Source organism: Fusarium tjaetaba (assembly GCF_013396195.1).
Source record: "Fusarium tjaetaba strain NRRL 66243 chromosome Unknown NRRL66243_c0000060, whole genome shotgun sequence".
Taxonomy (NCBI): domain Eukaryota; kingdom Fungi; phylum Ascomycota; class Sordariomycetes; order Hypocreales; family Nectriaceae; genus Fusarium; species Fusarium tjaetaba.
The window spans coordinates 213,979-230,208 of NW_023501256.1; the positions used below are offsets into that span (position 1 = coordinate 213,979).

Consider the following 16,230-nt stretch of genomic DNA (forward strand, 5'->3'; position numbering starts at 1 on the left):
TTAAAACGAGAAGGCGACAAAGCTTAGATACCACAGGGACAAATGGAGCGGCTGTTGGACCCCGAATCGAAAGAACATTCCTATGATAGTATCAACGGAGAGTTTTTCTCTCCCCCCTTTTTGAAAGACCCTGACTCGTTGGAATTTCAATTACTATCTCAAGTTAATCCATTTCGCTTGTCGACTAGGCAACTCGAGAAGAAGCTCATCAATCACCTAACAACGAAACTTTTGTCCCGCGTTGTACGGAGTAGTGACCGACGCTTGTACAGGCGGGCTAATGTATACCAACACATCTGCGTCATTACCTTCACAAAATGTTTCTTGTGCCTGTGCCCGCTTGACGTCTTATGCGTGCCATTTATACAAGCATGTTCCTTTTCGGCGTGGGGACGCTCTCGTGCGCTGTGGAGAGGGCCAATTTTTCCTTGGCTTCCCTTGCAGCAGTAAGTTTGAAGCGGCGGCATGGGATGGAAATGAGCATCGGGCGACTTATTACGGACTGAGCCCGCTGACGGGCATATACAAGACAGGCAAGATGAGTGCAAATATCGGTGAAGCTGTACGAGTTGCCACGACTAGCCTTGAATTAGATTTGTTAGGACGAGTCTGATCCATGGCGAGACAATCAATCTGTTGGTGATGCCGTGAGGTGTGATGTGATACAGCAGCAGATTTCAATCTATACTAACCAACGAAGAGAAAAAAAAAGCATGTGCCTATCTTATAACGACCGTTGATATGGGCGGGACCCCGGACGTCTGAGTGAGTTAGCAGTAGCGTCGGTCTCTATGCAGCCACTGCATGGAATATCTTGTTACAATACTCCGTATCCATCATGTTTTAATACCTGCATATTATCGCCAAGCACCTCCTTTTACCACCAGTTCCATACCCGCCTTATATGGACGGGGATGAGGAAACTGAGATCGTCTTTGAGATGGGTCTGATGCGTATGAGATCCAACCGGATACGTATCGGGCGAATAAATTTGTTTGCGACATGATATCGATCTCGCTTTATCAAAGTGGCACCTCAGGGCACTGGTTTGAGTTCCGATACTCAGAATAGTATCGAGCTAGATCATGTCTAGAACAGGGAGATGAGGCTGAATGTGAGACTGACAACTCATTCAAGGGAAGCTGATTTTATAGTTAATGAAGCTATCGGACAATGACATGCAGGAGAAAATATGGCTTTGATATGATTTGCGTTTATTATGTACGGATATGTGAATACGTAGTGTCAGGTTTGTGAATAGCGTTGTCAAAGCGGGAACATGTCCGGTTGAGCAAACTTTCTACGACGGCTCAACGAATTACGATACGCCCGAGGAGTAAAGCGGGACTGGCATTATACGCTGAGCAACCTACCTACTGCAGTTGCTGCTCCGTGCTGTGTTCCCAAAACTATAGCATTCAAGGGTTCTAGCAGGGCAGAACGCTGACAGCGTCTCACGACTTTTGGTACTGTACCACCGCCGGGCCCGTCACCCCTGAGCTACCTAGGCTAGGCAACGCGAGGAGAGGACCGCGCCGATGAACGAACACCATGCTACGTACAGATACAGTGGCAGTGGTAACAGTGACAGACAGTCTGACGTTTACAGCTAGAGAGCTGGCAATCATGTATAAATGACAGCTGCACAGCACAACATAAGTTAAGTTCACACAAGAGGCAAAAAGCTAAAGCCAATCAAGTGAGAGCTATGCGAGCCTCTCATCTAGCCCAACGCTTGTCTAGCGACCTGTAGTTTAGTGGATATATTGGAAAGTCAAAGTGAAGATCGCACGCTGTGGGGATTGGAGTGACAGCCTTGGATGTGAGGGAGACTGAGAATGACAGTGATGCTTGAGCACTCAATTAGTTACATGCATGATTAGTTGATGCAAAAGCCCGATGCGGTGAATTGATTGGTTCGGGGAGGATGTAAGAGTCGATAATACCTGAAAGCAACGCGAGCAGCGGGTAACTACTGGTAGTTACTATAGCACGAGTGCTTTTCAGTCCGCCAGAGCCCTTTAGTGATTGTCACAGGCCCTGGCTTTTCTAGCTGGCAACGCCCCCAAACCCACAGAAATCTCCCTTTGGTCGCCGAGATGGGAAACTGGGCTGACTGAGATGAAAGTCAGGATCTGGGCAAGACTCGAGGCAATCGTATTAGTCTCTGTCCAAGTGTCGTCGCGCAGCTGCCGCGTCGGTATGGACCCGTACTTAGGAACGACACGGTTGTGGAGGAAGACGAGACGAGACGAGACGGGACGCGATGGCTTCACGCTCCCGTCGGAGCTGCAAAGTAAGGTAGCTTGTGGGCTTGTGAAGCAACAAGCGCAGCAAGTGGCTCATGGGCTAACCCCAACCTCAACTTGCACACGCATCAACTAGCTGCGCCGGGCAACGAGTCTCCAGCCGAGTCGACTCTTTTCTGCGGAACAGTCAGTCGTCGCGTCCAACGGGAGCTTAATCCGTCCGTAGTGATGACGAGTGTGGGATGTTGGCTAAGTTACGGGCAGCTCGGAACCCCGTTAGAGTGCAGAAGCGTCCACTGTTGGCCGGACTTTTTTACGTTCATGACACTATCACTGTAAGGGAATCCATGCTTTTGAAGGTTTAGACAAGCATTGCATTCGCAACCCGAGCAACAGGGACGATGTTCTGAATGATGGATTTGCTACTATTGGCGCCTCACAAACAGGCCCCTGGCCATCACCTTATCATGGAATTGGTGCAATAGTGACAACATCTTATGATTTCTGTTTCGTTTACACCAAGCTAAGCAGCCTGTATATCACTACCTCCTCACCACTATCAATTCGAGCGCATTGACTTTTGACTCAATATGACGATTGTTTAAGTCGGCCAGAGGCCGCGGTCATGGTGGGCGCCCTCAACTCGGTCATGAGCGTGTGTCGTGGAGATCTTCATAATGTCTTGCTTGGTTGCCATGATGAAGACCAAATGGTGCATGCAAACGTGACGGTTTTTTACAGCTGGTGTCTGCCGACTCGCTGTGGTGAGCTTGTGTAGTGCTCCTTAATAGGTCGTCCGGCCATTGAATGGACGTACAATGCTTATAAACAAGGACAGCATGTAGGCCGGCTGTGGCCCTGCTCAACAAGGCCATGAAGCGGCCATGGGCAAAAGTTCTAAACAAACAAACTGTCGTGGCTGCTTGAGAGAGGGCTGCGTTGTTGAAGTATATAATAATAAATGTCTTGTCCAAAACTTGAAAGGAGTCAACAAGTAAATAAATTCGGCCGAGTGCATCGTACCACCAAAATATTGAGGCTCTTTGCTTCACTTTGAAGACATCTCTCATTCCACGTCAAGGTCGATTCAACATATAATTCATGATTGCTTTCATCGAACTAACTCGTAGCCGTTGTTTCTGTTCTGTATCGGATATATGTCTCTCCATGTTTGCCATCTACGTATTATTGAATCAGATTAAGTAAACCATTCATGATCAATCCGATCTATGAGCATCATTAACACCTGGGACCGGATCACAAAGTTCCTTCCCGGCATTGGATGGTTTCTCCTAGGCTTGACGCGGTCATCTTCAATCAGCCTTCTTCTTAGAGTCACCTTCACTTTCACATTCACATTTTTGATAATCTTTTTCACTTTTCTTCTTACATGCGGTCTCACACGCCCGTCTCCATTCGCGGATCCCTGCCTCAAGCCCACGCCGTATTTCCCCAGCCGAGAGACAGAACACGCTACGACGCGACACAATTGGCACAAGTCGACAGGCCCAGCGCAGGCTCACACGCTTGATACACGCTTCACCAGGCTTCTAAGCAAGCCCCAAGTGAGTGCTAGCGTCCGCCCGGAGTTGCTGCACTTGCACACCCCATGTCATCCTCCGGTTTCCTGTGCTGTATTATTCTGTTGTGCTGTGCAGAGTTGCGTTATGCTGGCCCTCCACTCACATCCAATCCTGTTCTGCTCTGAAAGCCCCAAGCAGAGGCAACCTAAGTTTAGCCCCAGCCTTCGAACGAGCGTGCCTTGAATTAGGTGCGTAAGGTGGTGAGGTCAAAGTAGCGTAAGTCCGCCCGCAAAAAAAAGAGAAGAGGCAATTCATTGAGTACTTTGCCTGATATGAAGGATTTGTGAAATACTTACTATTCATGTATTTATGCGGCCAGAGCCGTAAAAAGGGGAGTCAATGATGAACATGTGCTTGAGGAAGATGTAAAAAGCAAATCGAATGGAAGCTTCCTTTTTCCTCTCCCAAACCTCAAACTGCCAGGATTGGCGTTCCCTTTGGTGGGCGCGCGACCTGAGCTTAGGTGGGCAACTCCTGGTGGCCTCCTAGCAGGGGCCGGTTTAGGTACCTGCACCACCTGTTGCCCAGCAAACCGGTACCTGGTCAGCGCCCCCGCAAGCGGTACGATAGGTACCTCCTTAGGTGGCCGGATAAACAGTGGAGGGCAGGACGGTATTAAGGTAATAATTGAGTCAGTTCCATTTGTGCCAGGTATTGCGAAAGAGACAGAGGCAGAGGCAGATATTGAAATGGAGATATTGAGGATGAGGTAAGTCGCTTATTAGCAGTGCATTCATCAATGTTTGAAGCAAGGACGGATGGTGCATGCAATGCAGCAACGAATTAGACTAAGGCAGAGCACAGAGCAAAGGACAGGACACCCATCTCACACACCCAAGATCCCAGCACACTCCTAGGTACTTACCTAGTTAGACCACACACTCACACTCCACCTGCATCTGCATTTATGTACGGGTACACCTCACGCCCCTGGCAAGCTAGCTAGCTTACTTTAGGCCATGCCATGGATGGATGGATTGGATGGAGCCATCCACCCATACAAACCATGGATCTCTTCTCCTCTCGCTGCATTACAGTTGGTTAAAACTACCTACTCTACTCGCGTACCTGTCACCCAGTCCTTTTCCTTCTTCTCTATCCTCCTCCTACCTCTTCATCCTCCCTCCTTCCCTTCCTCCTCTCGTTTTGTTGATTCCCTCATTCTCTCATTCCGTCTTCCTCTCCTGACACGAACACAGCAGGCCTGAAGACGCTTGAGACGAGGAGAATTCTCAACTTGACTTGACTCCCCCAGGGCTTTCGCTCAACATCTCTCCCTCAAGAAGCCCCCCATCCCGCCCTATTAAAGGCCAGGAACCACCAAAAGCTGTGAGACTAGGACCAGAAACAGGCCGGACTGTGAAAAGTGAATCAAAGAGACCTTTACTGGTATTTCGCTTTTCTATTTCCACTTCGCCCTCTGTAATTCTCCCCCCCTCCAGCTTCTCCTTCGACTCTGTAAAATTCCTCGGTTCATCCACCGGGAATTCCAGTCTCCAATCTGAATCCACTCCCTCGCCAACGCAACGCTCCCGCTCCCGCCGCCGACGAAGCCTTCCATCGACGAGCCCGCTCCCTTGGTTCAATTCAGTTCAACTCGATAGCGACCACTCCTCAACCCTTCCCGAAACTAGTCGTCGAACTGAAGACTAGTCGCCAATCAATTCTGGGTATCCCTTGGATTACAGGGAAAAGCTAGGTCAAAGTGACGATTGCGAGTTATTCAACTCTCAGTCTCACAGCACCCTAGAGAATTCCGAACCATCCACACACAGTAGTGATTTAATTAATCGCGACTTGTTCGGTTACATCGTTGTTGTTCTGACTCGATAATCGAACCATCAGAAGCGTTCACGAGCGTGGGAAAGGTATGTCATCGCCGTTGCTGCACGGTGCTGGGGACATATCATATCTAATTTCCGTATAGCTGCATGCCGAGCGTTCAACTCCCGCATACCGCTCTCCTCACCACAACCACCACGCTTTTTCTCCTTGAAATTTGCCCAGTGGGAGACGTTAGCTCGTTATTCCTGCTTGATTCGATTCAGGGACTGTCTCATATTCTCAACGAGCTTTGCCCATCTCCCCGACGTGTGGCTGTAAGACTTGCCCCTCTCCCCTCGATACCATACTCGTGCCAGCTTGTCGTGTTGTCTATCGACCAAGGGATAGTTGCATAGGTGCATTTCGCCGTGTAATGTAAAGCCTCCAGCGAGTCACGAGCTTGGCAAAATCGAGATTCCGCTAGTATTAAACTTGATACTGACGCACATACCGCATTAGAGCCCTTGAGTCGATCTCGTCTTCAAACAGCCCCCTTTCCAATCCCTTTTCTTTTTTAACTCCACTATCTACATGCTCCTGGTCTCGTTACCAGCCACGGTCACTCTTTTCATCATTTTCACCCACGTTCTTTAATATCTTAATATCCTAATTGATCGGCTTCGCATCACTCCTTTTTGCAGCCAAAGTCACTCTCTCTTTTGCGAATTTCCGACCACAAGATTCCTGGCGAACAAACAGTCGCTCCTTTGACAACAAGCCACAGGCACTATTCTGCCCAGTCACCGCCCACCTGAGAAACCCCAATCACCTACCACCCAATATGGCGTACTCTCAACATGACGACTCTTACTTCGTGGAGTCGGAAGAACCTCACCACAGAATCACAGCCCAAGAAGCAGCGCGAATGATGGCCCGTCAACGGCAGGACATCATTGGCGTTGAGCTATCACGATTAGCAGGCGATGAGTACCTCGAGGATATCATGCAGCACATGCGACAAATGGAGGTTTGTTGTCACATTGCTGTCCACCACGTCTCATCTGCTAACAATGTTTAGGATGAGACTCTACCAGATGCTTCCCTCATCGATATGCAGCGCGAGATCCAGTGGTTCATGCGACCTTACTTGATCGACTTCCTCATCGAGGCCCATGCCGCCTTCGGCCTCCTTCCCGAGACTCTCTTCCTCACTGTTAACCTCCTCGATCGATACTGCTCTAAGCGAGTTGTGTACAAGCAACACTACCAGCTGGTTGGATGCGCTGCACTGCTCATCGCTGCCAAGTATGGTGACAAGAAGGACCGCGTTCCCCAAATTCACGAACTTAACAACATGTGCTGCGGACTCTATGACGCCGGCATGTTCACACAAATGGAGATGCATGTCCTCAACACACTTGATTGGATCATTGGCCACCCTACCGTCGACTTCTTCTCGCAACTAATGGTAGCAGAGGAGGGTGACGACCAGGAGGTTGCGCACATGGCCGCCTATCTGTGTGAGATTGCCTTGTACCATCGCGATTTCGTTTCCACCAAGCCTTCCGTTATGGCTCGCTCATCTCTCGCTCTCGCACGAGCCATCCTTGGCCGCTCCGAAGTTAACGATGGAGGTTGGGACCAGACAGAGAACGTTACCTTGATCACATTGTCGCATCACCTTCATCAACCCTCGCCTACACTTGCGCGCAAATACTCAACAACAGGTTTTTCTCGGGTGTCGCAGAAGCTGGCCGACTTCATGGCTGAGCAGGCTGCGATCGCCCGTCGAGCTGCTAACCCAGCTACTCCCCTAGCCGAACCCGTCAACAAGCACACGAGCAACATCTACAGCACTCCTCAAAAAGGACACAGCGCGATGGGGTTCGATGGTTACCTAACACCCCCGATCACCCCTGACGGTAACTCGTTAATGGGCAACCACAACATGGCAAAGGAGCCTTACGGCTTGCCTCCTCGATGCCCAGTCACACCAACACCTCCACACCATGCGGGAGTATATGGTCAACAACACCAATACGTCGGATACGTTAACCAGCATGGCATGAACCAATAATGTTCTCTTCATGACAAGATATTGAATCGACGATTCGACCTTCGACGTTCACCCATGTACATCATCGTGGCTTCTACACTATCTTTCCGACATTCTATTACTTGTTCGAAATCATTGCATGGTCGCACAACAGAATGATCTTTCCACATATGTTTTGGCATTTAGCGACTGCTTTCTATTTCCTTGCGATTCAAACTTTTTCTCCTCAATATCAAGTCTAGCGGCACCAAAAAAAGGAACACGCGGATCATACCCTTTTCTTTTCAATTTTTCTTTAGCAACTTTATGCATCATTTTTTTTCAGGCTCCATACGACTTGGTCTCATCCGCATACCCAAGAGGACCAACGACAGGTCACCGTTCGGGTAAAACTGGTTGGCGACATAGATTACACATGAAGGGCCTGGCCAACCTCGAGACGGAAGAAGTAAAAAAGAAGACCGAAAATGCACCAACACAGGTCCCTCGCGGTGGATAAAAAGGATACCCCCGGATTTTGGGACATAAGCGGTTATGGACCGACCAGCTTTATTAAAACAGGGACGATGGTGTCTGACCTCGGTCTGGTACGATGAGGCGGCCTACTCTTCACGACAGCAGTACTACGTCTGCATAATTCTTTCAAGGGTGGATGGGGTGGCGGGCGATACATAGTTGGGAAGCCATTGGCATGCACAACAACAACACGTTGTCCCGGGGAGGATTTTGGCATTAATGGTGCCTTGGGTTGGATCTACGAAGTCAGGCTAGTTCCTTTCTTCAGGCCCCCCCCCCCCCGTCCTGTGTATAGATAGTTGTACGTAAAACAGGCACAAAAAAAGAAGTAAAAATTCTTTAACTTGAACTGTTCCAAATCGTATTCATTTCTCATTCCGATGGTCTTCGGTGATTGTTCAACCCGGCGATCGATGGGTTCACTTTGGTCATCTCAAGGCTTAAGCCAAGCCGTCATACCGGTGTTTCTGGTTCAGCCGCGTCTTTTGTCTGTCTATGAATCTGTCTTTGAATTCTAGCTGAACGATCTAGATCGTCGATGGATGGAGCGGAAGCTTGGAGCTTGACGTCAGGAAATTTCCCAGTGTGGAGAGACTTTAATTTCGCACCTTTGACAGAAACCAAAAGAGCTAACTTGGAGCAGTATCTGGCAACCAGCGCAGGCACCATGGGGAGCCCCTGACTAGGAGACGCATATGCATGGAACTACTGAAGTAGGGCATATTATTAGCATAGTACGGAGTAGTGGTGTTGTCTTAAGGGATGTTTCCTAAGGTTTAGAGTTAATAGCGGCTGGTATTGGCCAGGTTCATGCTACCCCTGGACGCTGCAGGTTGGGAGTTGAAGATATGCTGACTCTTATTGGCTACGCGCTCTCATGCAGGGCTGATTCTTTAATTTTGGTAGAAAGTCTATTGAATCATATCTCGTTGTGTCATCCTGTGTCGGATTGAATATTTTCCATTCCTGAGTTGTGTTAAGGTGTGGTGTCGGGTATTGCATTGCAGAGTTCCAGCTCAACAACAAGCATCCCAGGACCAACATCCTGGATTACGGGTCTCGCAGCGGTAGTTCTATGGATATCTTATGGATATGAGTTACGAGTAATGGAGGGGTTTACGACATGTTGACTATTGCCGTGCTGCCTACTCCGTATGTTGATTGATATGGACTTTTGGTTGGGATGATATGCTGTAGGGCATTGTTCAGTGCCACGCCGAGACAAAATGACTCGTAATTCCCTGCTACTTGGATTTACAACGAGAATAACATGCGTCAGTCGGAGACGGTCGTGCTTCGCCTCTATAGAGCACATCATTAAGCCGGGCAAATATCAATGCTCAGATCCCGCTGTAAGTGCTATGTAGATAGTGTATGTGCATTGAGCGGGAGAACGCTTCTCCACAACATATATTACGAATATTTATCGCAAAAACTCAAAGAATAGACAGAAAAACAATAAACATACAGAGCACAGATACAAGCAAAAACCCCTAAAAAGGAGACACGTATAAGTCTATTCGTTGCATGAACGAGGCGAACAGGAGCCCGCATCCTCATGTAGGGTAGCAATAGTTGACTCGGCCGAGAGCGATATGGCAAATTGCGTCTCCACCCTCGATGGAGGTGACTGGCGCATTGCGAGCCCGCGACGAGACGGAGATTAAAAGATCACGACTGACGCGATATGTCGCAAAAACAAACAACACCCGCGCGCCTTACACCGTCTTTTCATATCTTCATTCTCGAGACTGTATAGGGAAGGGGTGTATATAGACAAAGCTCGCCACAGTTGTGAGCCACATACATAAGTACCTAGCTTGTGGCTGTTGAGGCTTTAGTTCCACAAAGTTGTTATAGCTTCTAATTCGCTGGAGTCGCTTATGCATACAACATATGGATACAAGGTTCATCAACCATCATGAGCTTATGGTTCTTGCGGCAGTATCATCATATGTCTGGGCAACAAGACTTGGGCTGAACTTATTGTTGGAAATATCACCCATTCCTTTCCTCTTGAACGCCGGCCACGGATGACAGGGAAACAGGGCAACCTAACACATTCATTAAAGGCCAATAATCGAAGATTAGGAGAAGTTCACTTAGCAATGAGAGTCACAGCGACATATATTGAGAAGCGGTAGATTAAAAAGGGACTATTAACCGTGCTCAATCGACTAAACATCATGTCATAAAAGCGCGCCAACTGCCTCCCCCGTATCAATCCAACCTACCTAGTAAGTAACTCAATACTTCCATGTTCGTCCATGGATTCTATAAATATGTCCCTTTCACTCCTGAGATAACACCAAATAATGATGTCTAAAAGCAACCCTGTTTTTGTCTCGGCTCTATTGAACCTTTTGCGGCTGTTCTTTCCTCAGAGTGACTGTTAGTCAACACTGCAGGGTAAATACCCAAGGTATGTGCTAGGGAATAAACACAATCAGGGATCAAATTAACCCGGCCTTTCCCCCAGCTAGAAGACAATTCCTGGTCTCGTGTGAAGCTTGATAAACTCCTCAGAAGAGTGCTAACCCACGCGTTGTCGCTTAATTCCTCGATCCGGCGTGCTGTCTAGCCGCAGGTCATTGCGGGTAATCTCTTCTGTACCCGCGGGACTTGGAGTATTGTGGTGGCTCACATGGGGAATGGGATGTCCCGTATGTAGTGCCGAATTCGGGTGGCTTGGGTCTGTATCAAGGCTGAAGTTGAAATCAGTGCCATCAGTGTTGTACTGCCCATCTCCAAATAAAGCGTTGCTGTCAAAAAACTGATCAAAATCTGCCGACTGAGGATCGAAGTACGCCTCGTTTTCCCCTAGACCAGGTACATGCCCGGAAGGACTCAGTGGTCCGAGTATGCTACCAAGTTCGCTAATCTTTGCATCTTGCTCACTTTGAAGACGTTGGAGTTGATCTAGGTCCAACTGGTTGGTGTTGATCTCGTTCAAGGACGGCGGTGCCATGGGAGGTCCCATGATAGGGGAAAGCGAAGGAGCTGGGTTGGACTCAATGGGTGGGGGTGAGACTGAGGTTGAGGTAGGCATAGTCGGCATGGCCATGTGGGCATTTGATGTAGGTATTTGAGCAGTAGCAGGTACTGGTGTGGCAGAGACTGGGGTAGGGGCGGGAGTTGACCTGGCAGATGGAGCAGAAGAGGACTGGCCAGCCATGAAATTAACCAGTTTGCTTCGTTGGGCGTTGCTCAACGTGTTGGGGGCGTTGGCCACAAGCTCGGCAGCCTCTGGCAGATCCATGCCATGATTGTTGGTTGCGTTGTGTTCGTTAATCATCTTCAACATCTGCTCATGAGGGTTTGCCTCCAGTTCCTGACGTAGATTGGGGGAATTTGCGTCGCTAGGTGAATTCTCTTGGAGTTCTGTGACGTGGCCCATTTCAGGGTTGTGATGATTGACACTTTGGTAGGTTGAATTGACAGGTGTTGACCTGTTCGGGGTAGACGATCTAACTGACTGGGCACGGCTCTGGTTGGGAATAGGGGGTAGCAGGCCGCGAGCCTTCTTATGAGGTGTGCCGTATGATGAAGGATCCATCTGTTGAATGAAGTCTCCTAGGTCGACCACACTGCCATGTTGAGCGGACTGCTGATTCTGGTTCGTGAGCATGCTCGAAATAATATCGTTTACATTCTGCGAGTTGCCCTGATCCTCCAGTGTTTTTCGAAAGACATTGGCGAGAAAGTTAAGAATGGCGTTGATAGAATTTTGATGGCGGTCATGCTGATTCTGGAACATGACCGCCTGTTGATAAAGATCGTTGTTGTTTCTTTGCAATCGATTGATGGCCCCGAGAATTAATTTCTGTTGTTCTCGGACTTTGCTCAATTCTTCTCGAACGAGGGTCATCTCTTTCTTTGGAATGGGTTGAGAATCAGCAGCTGGTAGTGATCGAGGAGCCTGGGCTGCAGAGGTCCCTAGCCCAGAGGCGAGGATCTCCTCGGTGGCACCCTCATCCTCACTGTCGTTATCGATCTCAGCACCCTTGCCCCCCTTCTTTGCTTTGCTTCCACTCTTGGGTTTGTTGATGAGCCATAGCAGATTTGGATGACCGCGTCGGAAATATGGGTTTGAGTACTCGCTAGGACTCTTGTTCTTGCGCTCACTGGCTCGCATCGAGTTGTCCGACAGACCCACGCGTTTGTGGAAGCCATACATATTGAGCTGTCGAACAAATGATGCATAGTTGTTGTGTTTGAACAGTTCTGGAATCAGAGTCTTTGCAAACTCATCCTCATCAAGCACAATGAACGAATCTCCCTTTTCTGACCATCGAATCAAATCTTCGTTCTTGCGCTCTTCAAGGAAACTTTGACATGGTTAGTTTGCCTCTTTGACCCATAGTGATGAAGAAACTTACCTGCTCAGTTTTTGCACGAAAGGGGGAATCTGCTTCCGCTTCGCTTGCGCCTCTCTCTTGGCCTTCTGGGCCATCTCCTCCAATATCTCAACGTTGTCTTGCTCATTCAAGTTTTCGGAGGGGGCTTGTTGAAGCAAAGCATTGTCATCGCCAACAAAGTTTCCCCATGGTTCAACTGCTCCATCGTAGGGCCGGGTATTGGTCGGGACAAGCGCGCGATTCATTTGCCGTCGAGCAAGCGTGTTCGATGGCGTCGACACAGGCTGAGCATATTGTGGCTGTGCCGGCACCAGACCAAATGAGTTCCCAACATGAGCATTCCCATCCATGATACCATCAGCACCGTTCATGAAGCCCGAAGGGTCGCCCATTCCATTCCAACGCATTACCTGGTCGCCAGCCGGGTTCCCCGTGTTGTACTGTGGCTGCATTGGCTGCGGTATGGGCATCATTGGGGACGCTCCTGGTGCTGGTCGTTTCCTTGGGTTGGGCGCTGACATGAAAATGGTTCTGGCTCAATCGGTGCTTCCTCAGAAGCGGTGAGATTAATTTTCTGTGGATTGGCGCAATCGATGCCTAATCTAGTCGGGTATGGGTTTGTGACTGCTGATGTTGGTCGCCTTGGAGCCAGTTCGCCTCGTCGCCCTGATCGGAATCGATTTCACGTAATGCGTGCCTTGGGAGGGAGGTGGCCCAGAGCGTAATTGTGACTTTTATTAAGACTTCTGTAATTGCTGCGTGTGCGCAACGTAGTCCGTGGTAAGCGGTCAACAACTTATCTTTTGCTCGGCTGTGTCCGGGTTGTGATAAGGGAAAGTGTTGGACCGTCTCGAGGGAGCAGATGGGAATCGCGAGATAGCTTTGGAAGGTAAATGCGGAAAGTTGTCGCAAAAGTCAGTCAAATGTGATTGATGGTGAAGAGGCACAGCCTTAAAGATATGATTATGGAGAAGATGCGCGGGCGCGGGGCTGAGGTCCAAGGACGTCCACTCGGTTGCTCTATCTTCGTGTACGGAGCTCGCGTAGTGATGCCTTAAAGCAGTGTGAGTTGCGCAGCGCGTCTGCCCAAGTTATGTAGTCTGAAGAAAAAGGCTGGAAGGCAGCCTGTCGTCTTGGCCGGTGGGCCTTGCTCTATATAGATCAAGCAAGATAAGAAATGGTGAGCGGCGTACCCATCCTGAAACGGTAAGTAGTAGGCGATGCACAGGCCGGAAGCTGAAGCGAGCAAGTACGGATGTTGCGATTGAACGGTGGTGCAGTTTGCGTGACGGTGATGATGCTGGAGTTGATGGTCGCGCTGCGAATGGGGCTTCCGGAGCATTTGGAGCGGGCGGATTGAATGTCAAATATTTTTGGGCCAATCAGATTCCTGTCAGGCACATGGGCCCAGGTCTTCACGTGATGATAAGACGACGTATCTCGATCTTCAACGTTGGAGAAAGCCACGACTTTGTATCCGTAGCCTCTTGGTGAAGCTCTAACAGCTTTTTCCAATTAGTCCTGCAAGCTTCTGCAAGCTTCTGTAACCTCTATCAACTCTAGAGACAGAATGTCTCACTTTAATCACTTCCATTAATTCGGTCATCGACTGTAGGAAAAACAGTCAAAACTTCATCATTACTATGTGTCCTCGAGGATCGAGATCGGTCATGACATGAATTGTGGGGACGGCAGATGCGACTCGTAATGCCACTTTTCTTCAGCGAACAAGCATTGGCGTCATCCTGTCCCATGTCAGCTCAGACTAGGAGGGGCACTATTAGACCTGGCCTGATGCTTTTGTGCTGGGTATCATAGACAGACTATTCCTATTATGGTCTCAAACTTCACTTGTCACCAACAGCTTTGAACCACACTTGGCCTATCTACCTGATCTTCTCGGTTACTTTGCTCCTCGACCCGCAAGCGATGCTGCCTGAGCCATCTTAGCATTCCTTGCTGCATCTCGTGCCTGGTCCCATGCTCTTCCGGAGTTTCCCTGCCGTGCATCGCGCGCAGCTCTCTTCTCGTCCTTGAGAGTCCGAGCCTTCTCGCGCGGATCAATGACAACAAGTTCTTCTTCTGCCTTCTTACGGTTACTGAGATCCTTGCCTAGTTTGTCTGCTGCGAAGCTGAGGGAGTGAGACATCCATCCTTCATCATCACTCTCATCCTTTTCCTGCTTATCCCAGGATGTACAGCTTTGACAATTTGCGATGAAGTGTAAATCACATAACTCAGCTTCATCGTCTGGAGCATGGGTACTTCCCTCTTCACGCATAGCCCCGGTTATTGTATGTTCGTTGTCCTTTTCTGGGGGCGCCTTCTCCAATCTCGATTGGAAGGCCTTCAGCATGCGGAGTGTTTTTGCGTCCTCACTTGCTGAGGTGTTGGCAGCTCCGGGCCTTCGTTTCCGGCCCCTGATTGATGTTTCAGGGATCATGGCCTCGAGTGCAGACTTCTTCCTCTCCTTCACAGGCTCTTCTGCATGAATGGTCCGTCGCATCGATGCTTTCAGAGCGGCCATCTCCTCGTTGGCTCGCTCTAGAGCGGTCTTTTTGGGAGCCTCCGGTTCAGGTGATTGGTCCTTCACCTCCCTGATCGTAAGCGAGCCAGGACTCCGCCGTGTTTCATTGGATGGCTGATCAAGCGTGGGCTTCCTCGGCCCTTTCTCATTGACCTCATCTGCAACTGATGGGAGCTTCTCCGTTACTCTTGGCTTCTTGGCTTTCTGCTTTGCTGGTTTCATGGGGATTTCGTCTTCCCCCTCATCTTCCATGACAATTCTCGTATCGAATTTCTTTTTCTTAAGCACTGGCATGTCGTCATCATCTTCCTCGTCGCCGAAACTGAGCAGTTGTTTCCCGTCTTTCCGTTTCTTCTTCTTATCCTTGCTCGTTGCTGCTGTTGTTTTATTAGTTGGCGCTTGGGCAGCCACTCGAGATCGTTTCTTCATGTCATCGAAGGGGTTGACCAGTATCTCTATTCGTTCGATCTTCACTGGGTAGGTCGGTCGTTCCGTTGCTTCGTCTACTTCTCCCTCGCCCATTTTAGCCAAGTTGTAGATCGTGTCGCCAGCAATTCGGCCAAACAGGGTGTTTTTCCCATTGAGCTCCTCGGCCTTGTCGAGCGTGAAGAAGAACTGGCTACCATTGGTATCTGGACGCGATTCGTTCGCAGAACCTAGCAGACCACGCCGGTTGAATTTGAGACGAGAGTGGAATTCGTCCTTGAAATTGATTCCTGTTGGTCCTGCATTCTTGCCCTGGCGCTGGTCCATGGGCCATGGATCTAGGTCGCCGCTGAATGCGCCTCCATCGTAAATGGACTCTCCTCCATTGCCGGTGCCTGTAGGATCCCCACCTTGCAATATGAAACCTGGAACTAATCGATGGAATATTGTGTTATCGTAATAGCCGTCGAGCGCTAGTTGTAAGAAGTTGCGACATGTCAACGGCGTTTGCTTCGCGAATAACTCGACGGAGAGTTCGCCCCGGGTGGTATGAATAACAACTGAAGCAGTGGGCTGCGGTTCAAGATTATATATCGCCGACATTGCGACGCCTTGAGTTTTGGTGAACGGAGATTGGGTATTCACTTGTTGAGGTTGTAGAATTCAAGTCGCGTGTGATGAAGACTGGAAGAGCTACTTGTAAGAAGAAGCTTGGTTTGGCCTGCATGAGAGATCCACACCAGAGTCTTAT

General features: G+C 49.3%; 3 protein-coding genes across 3 annotated transcripts; 1 reads left to right on the forward strand and 2 right to left on the reverse strand.

Annotated features, from left to right (window-relative positions):
* Positions 1–6,437: 6,437 nt before the first annotated feature.
* Positions 6,438–7,673, forward strand: FTJAE_3000 (G1 S-specific cyclin; the record flags this gene model as incomplete). Its single annotated transcript, XM_037349252.1, has 2 exons — positions 6,438–6,623; positions 6,675–7,673. The coding sequence occupies 2 exons, from the start codon at positions 6,438–6,440 to the stop codon at positions 7,671–7,673; spliced, it is 1,185 nt and encodes a 394-aa protein (XP_037209913.1).
* A 3,028-nt stretch (positions 7,674–10,701) lies between these two features.
* FTJAE_3001 (heat shock factor) lies at positions 10,702–12,999 on the reverse strand (the record flags this gene model as incomplete). Its single annotated transcript, XM_037349253.1, has 2 exons — positions 10,702–12,496; positions 12,548–12,999. The coding sequence occupies 2 exons, from the start codon at positions 12,997–12,999 to the stop codon at positions 10,702–10,704; spliced, it is 2,247 nt and encodes a 748-aa protein (XP_037209914.1).
* A 1,430-nt stretch (positions 13,000–14,429) lies between these two features.
* Positions 14,430–16,082, reverse strand: FTJAE_3002 (peptidyl-prolyl isomerase CWC27; the record flags this gene model as incomplete). Its single annotated transcript, XM_037349254.1, has 1 exon — positions 14,430–16,082. The coding sequence occupies one exon, from the start codon at positions 16,080–16,082 to the stop codon at positions 14,430–14,432; it is 1,653 nt and encodes a 550-aa protein (XP_037209915.1).
* Between the last annotated feature and the right edge of the window lie 148 nt (positions 16,083–16,230).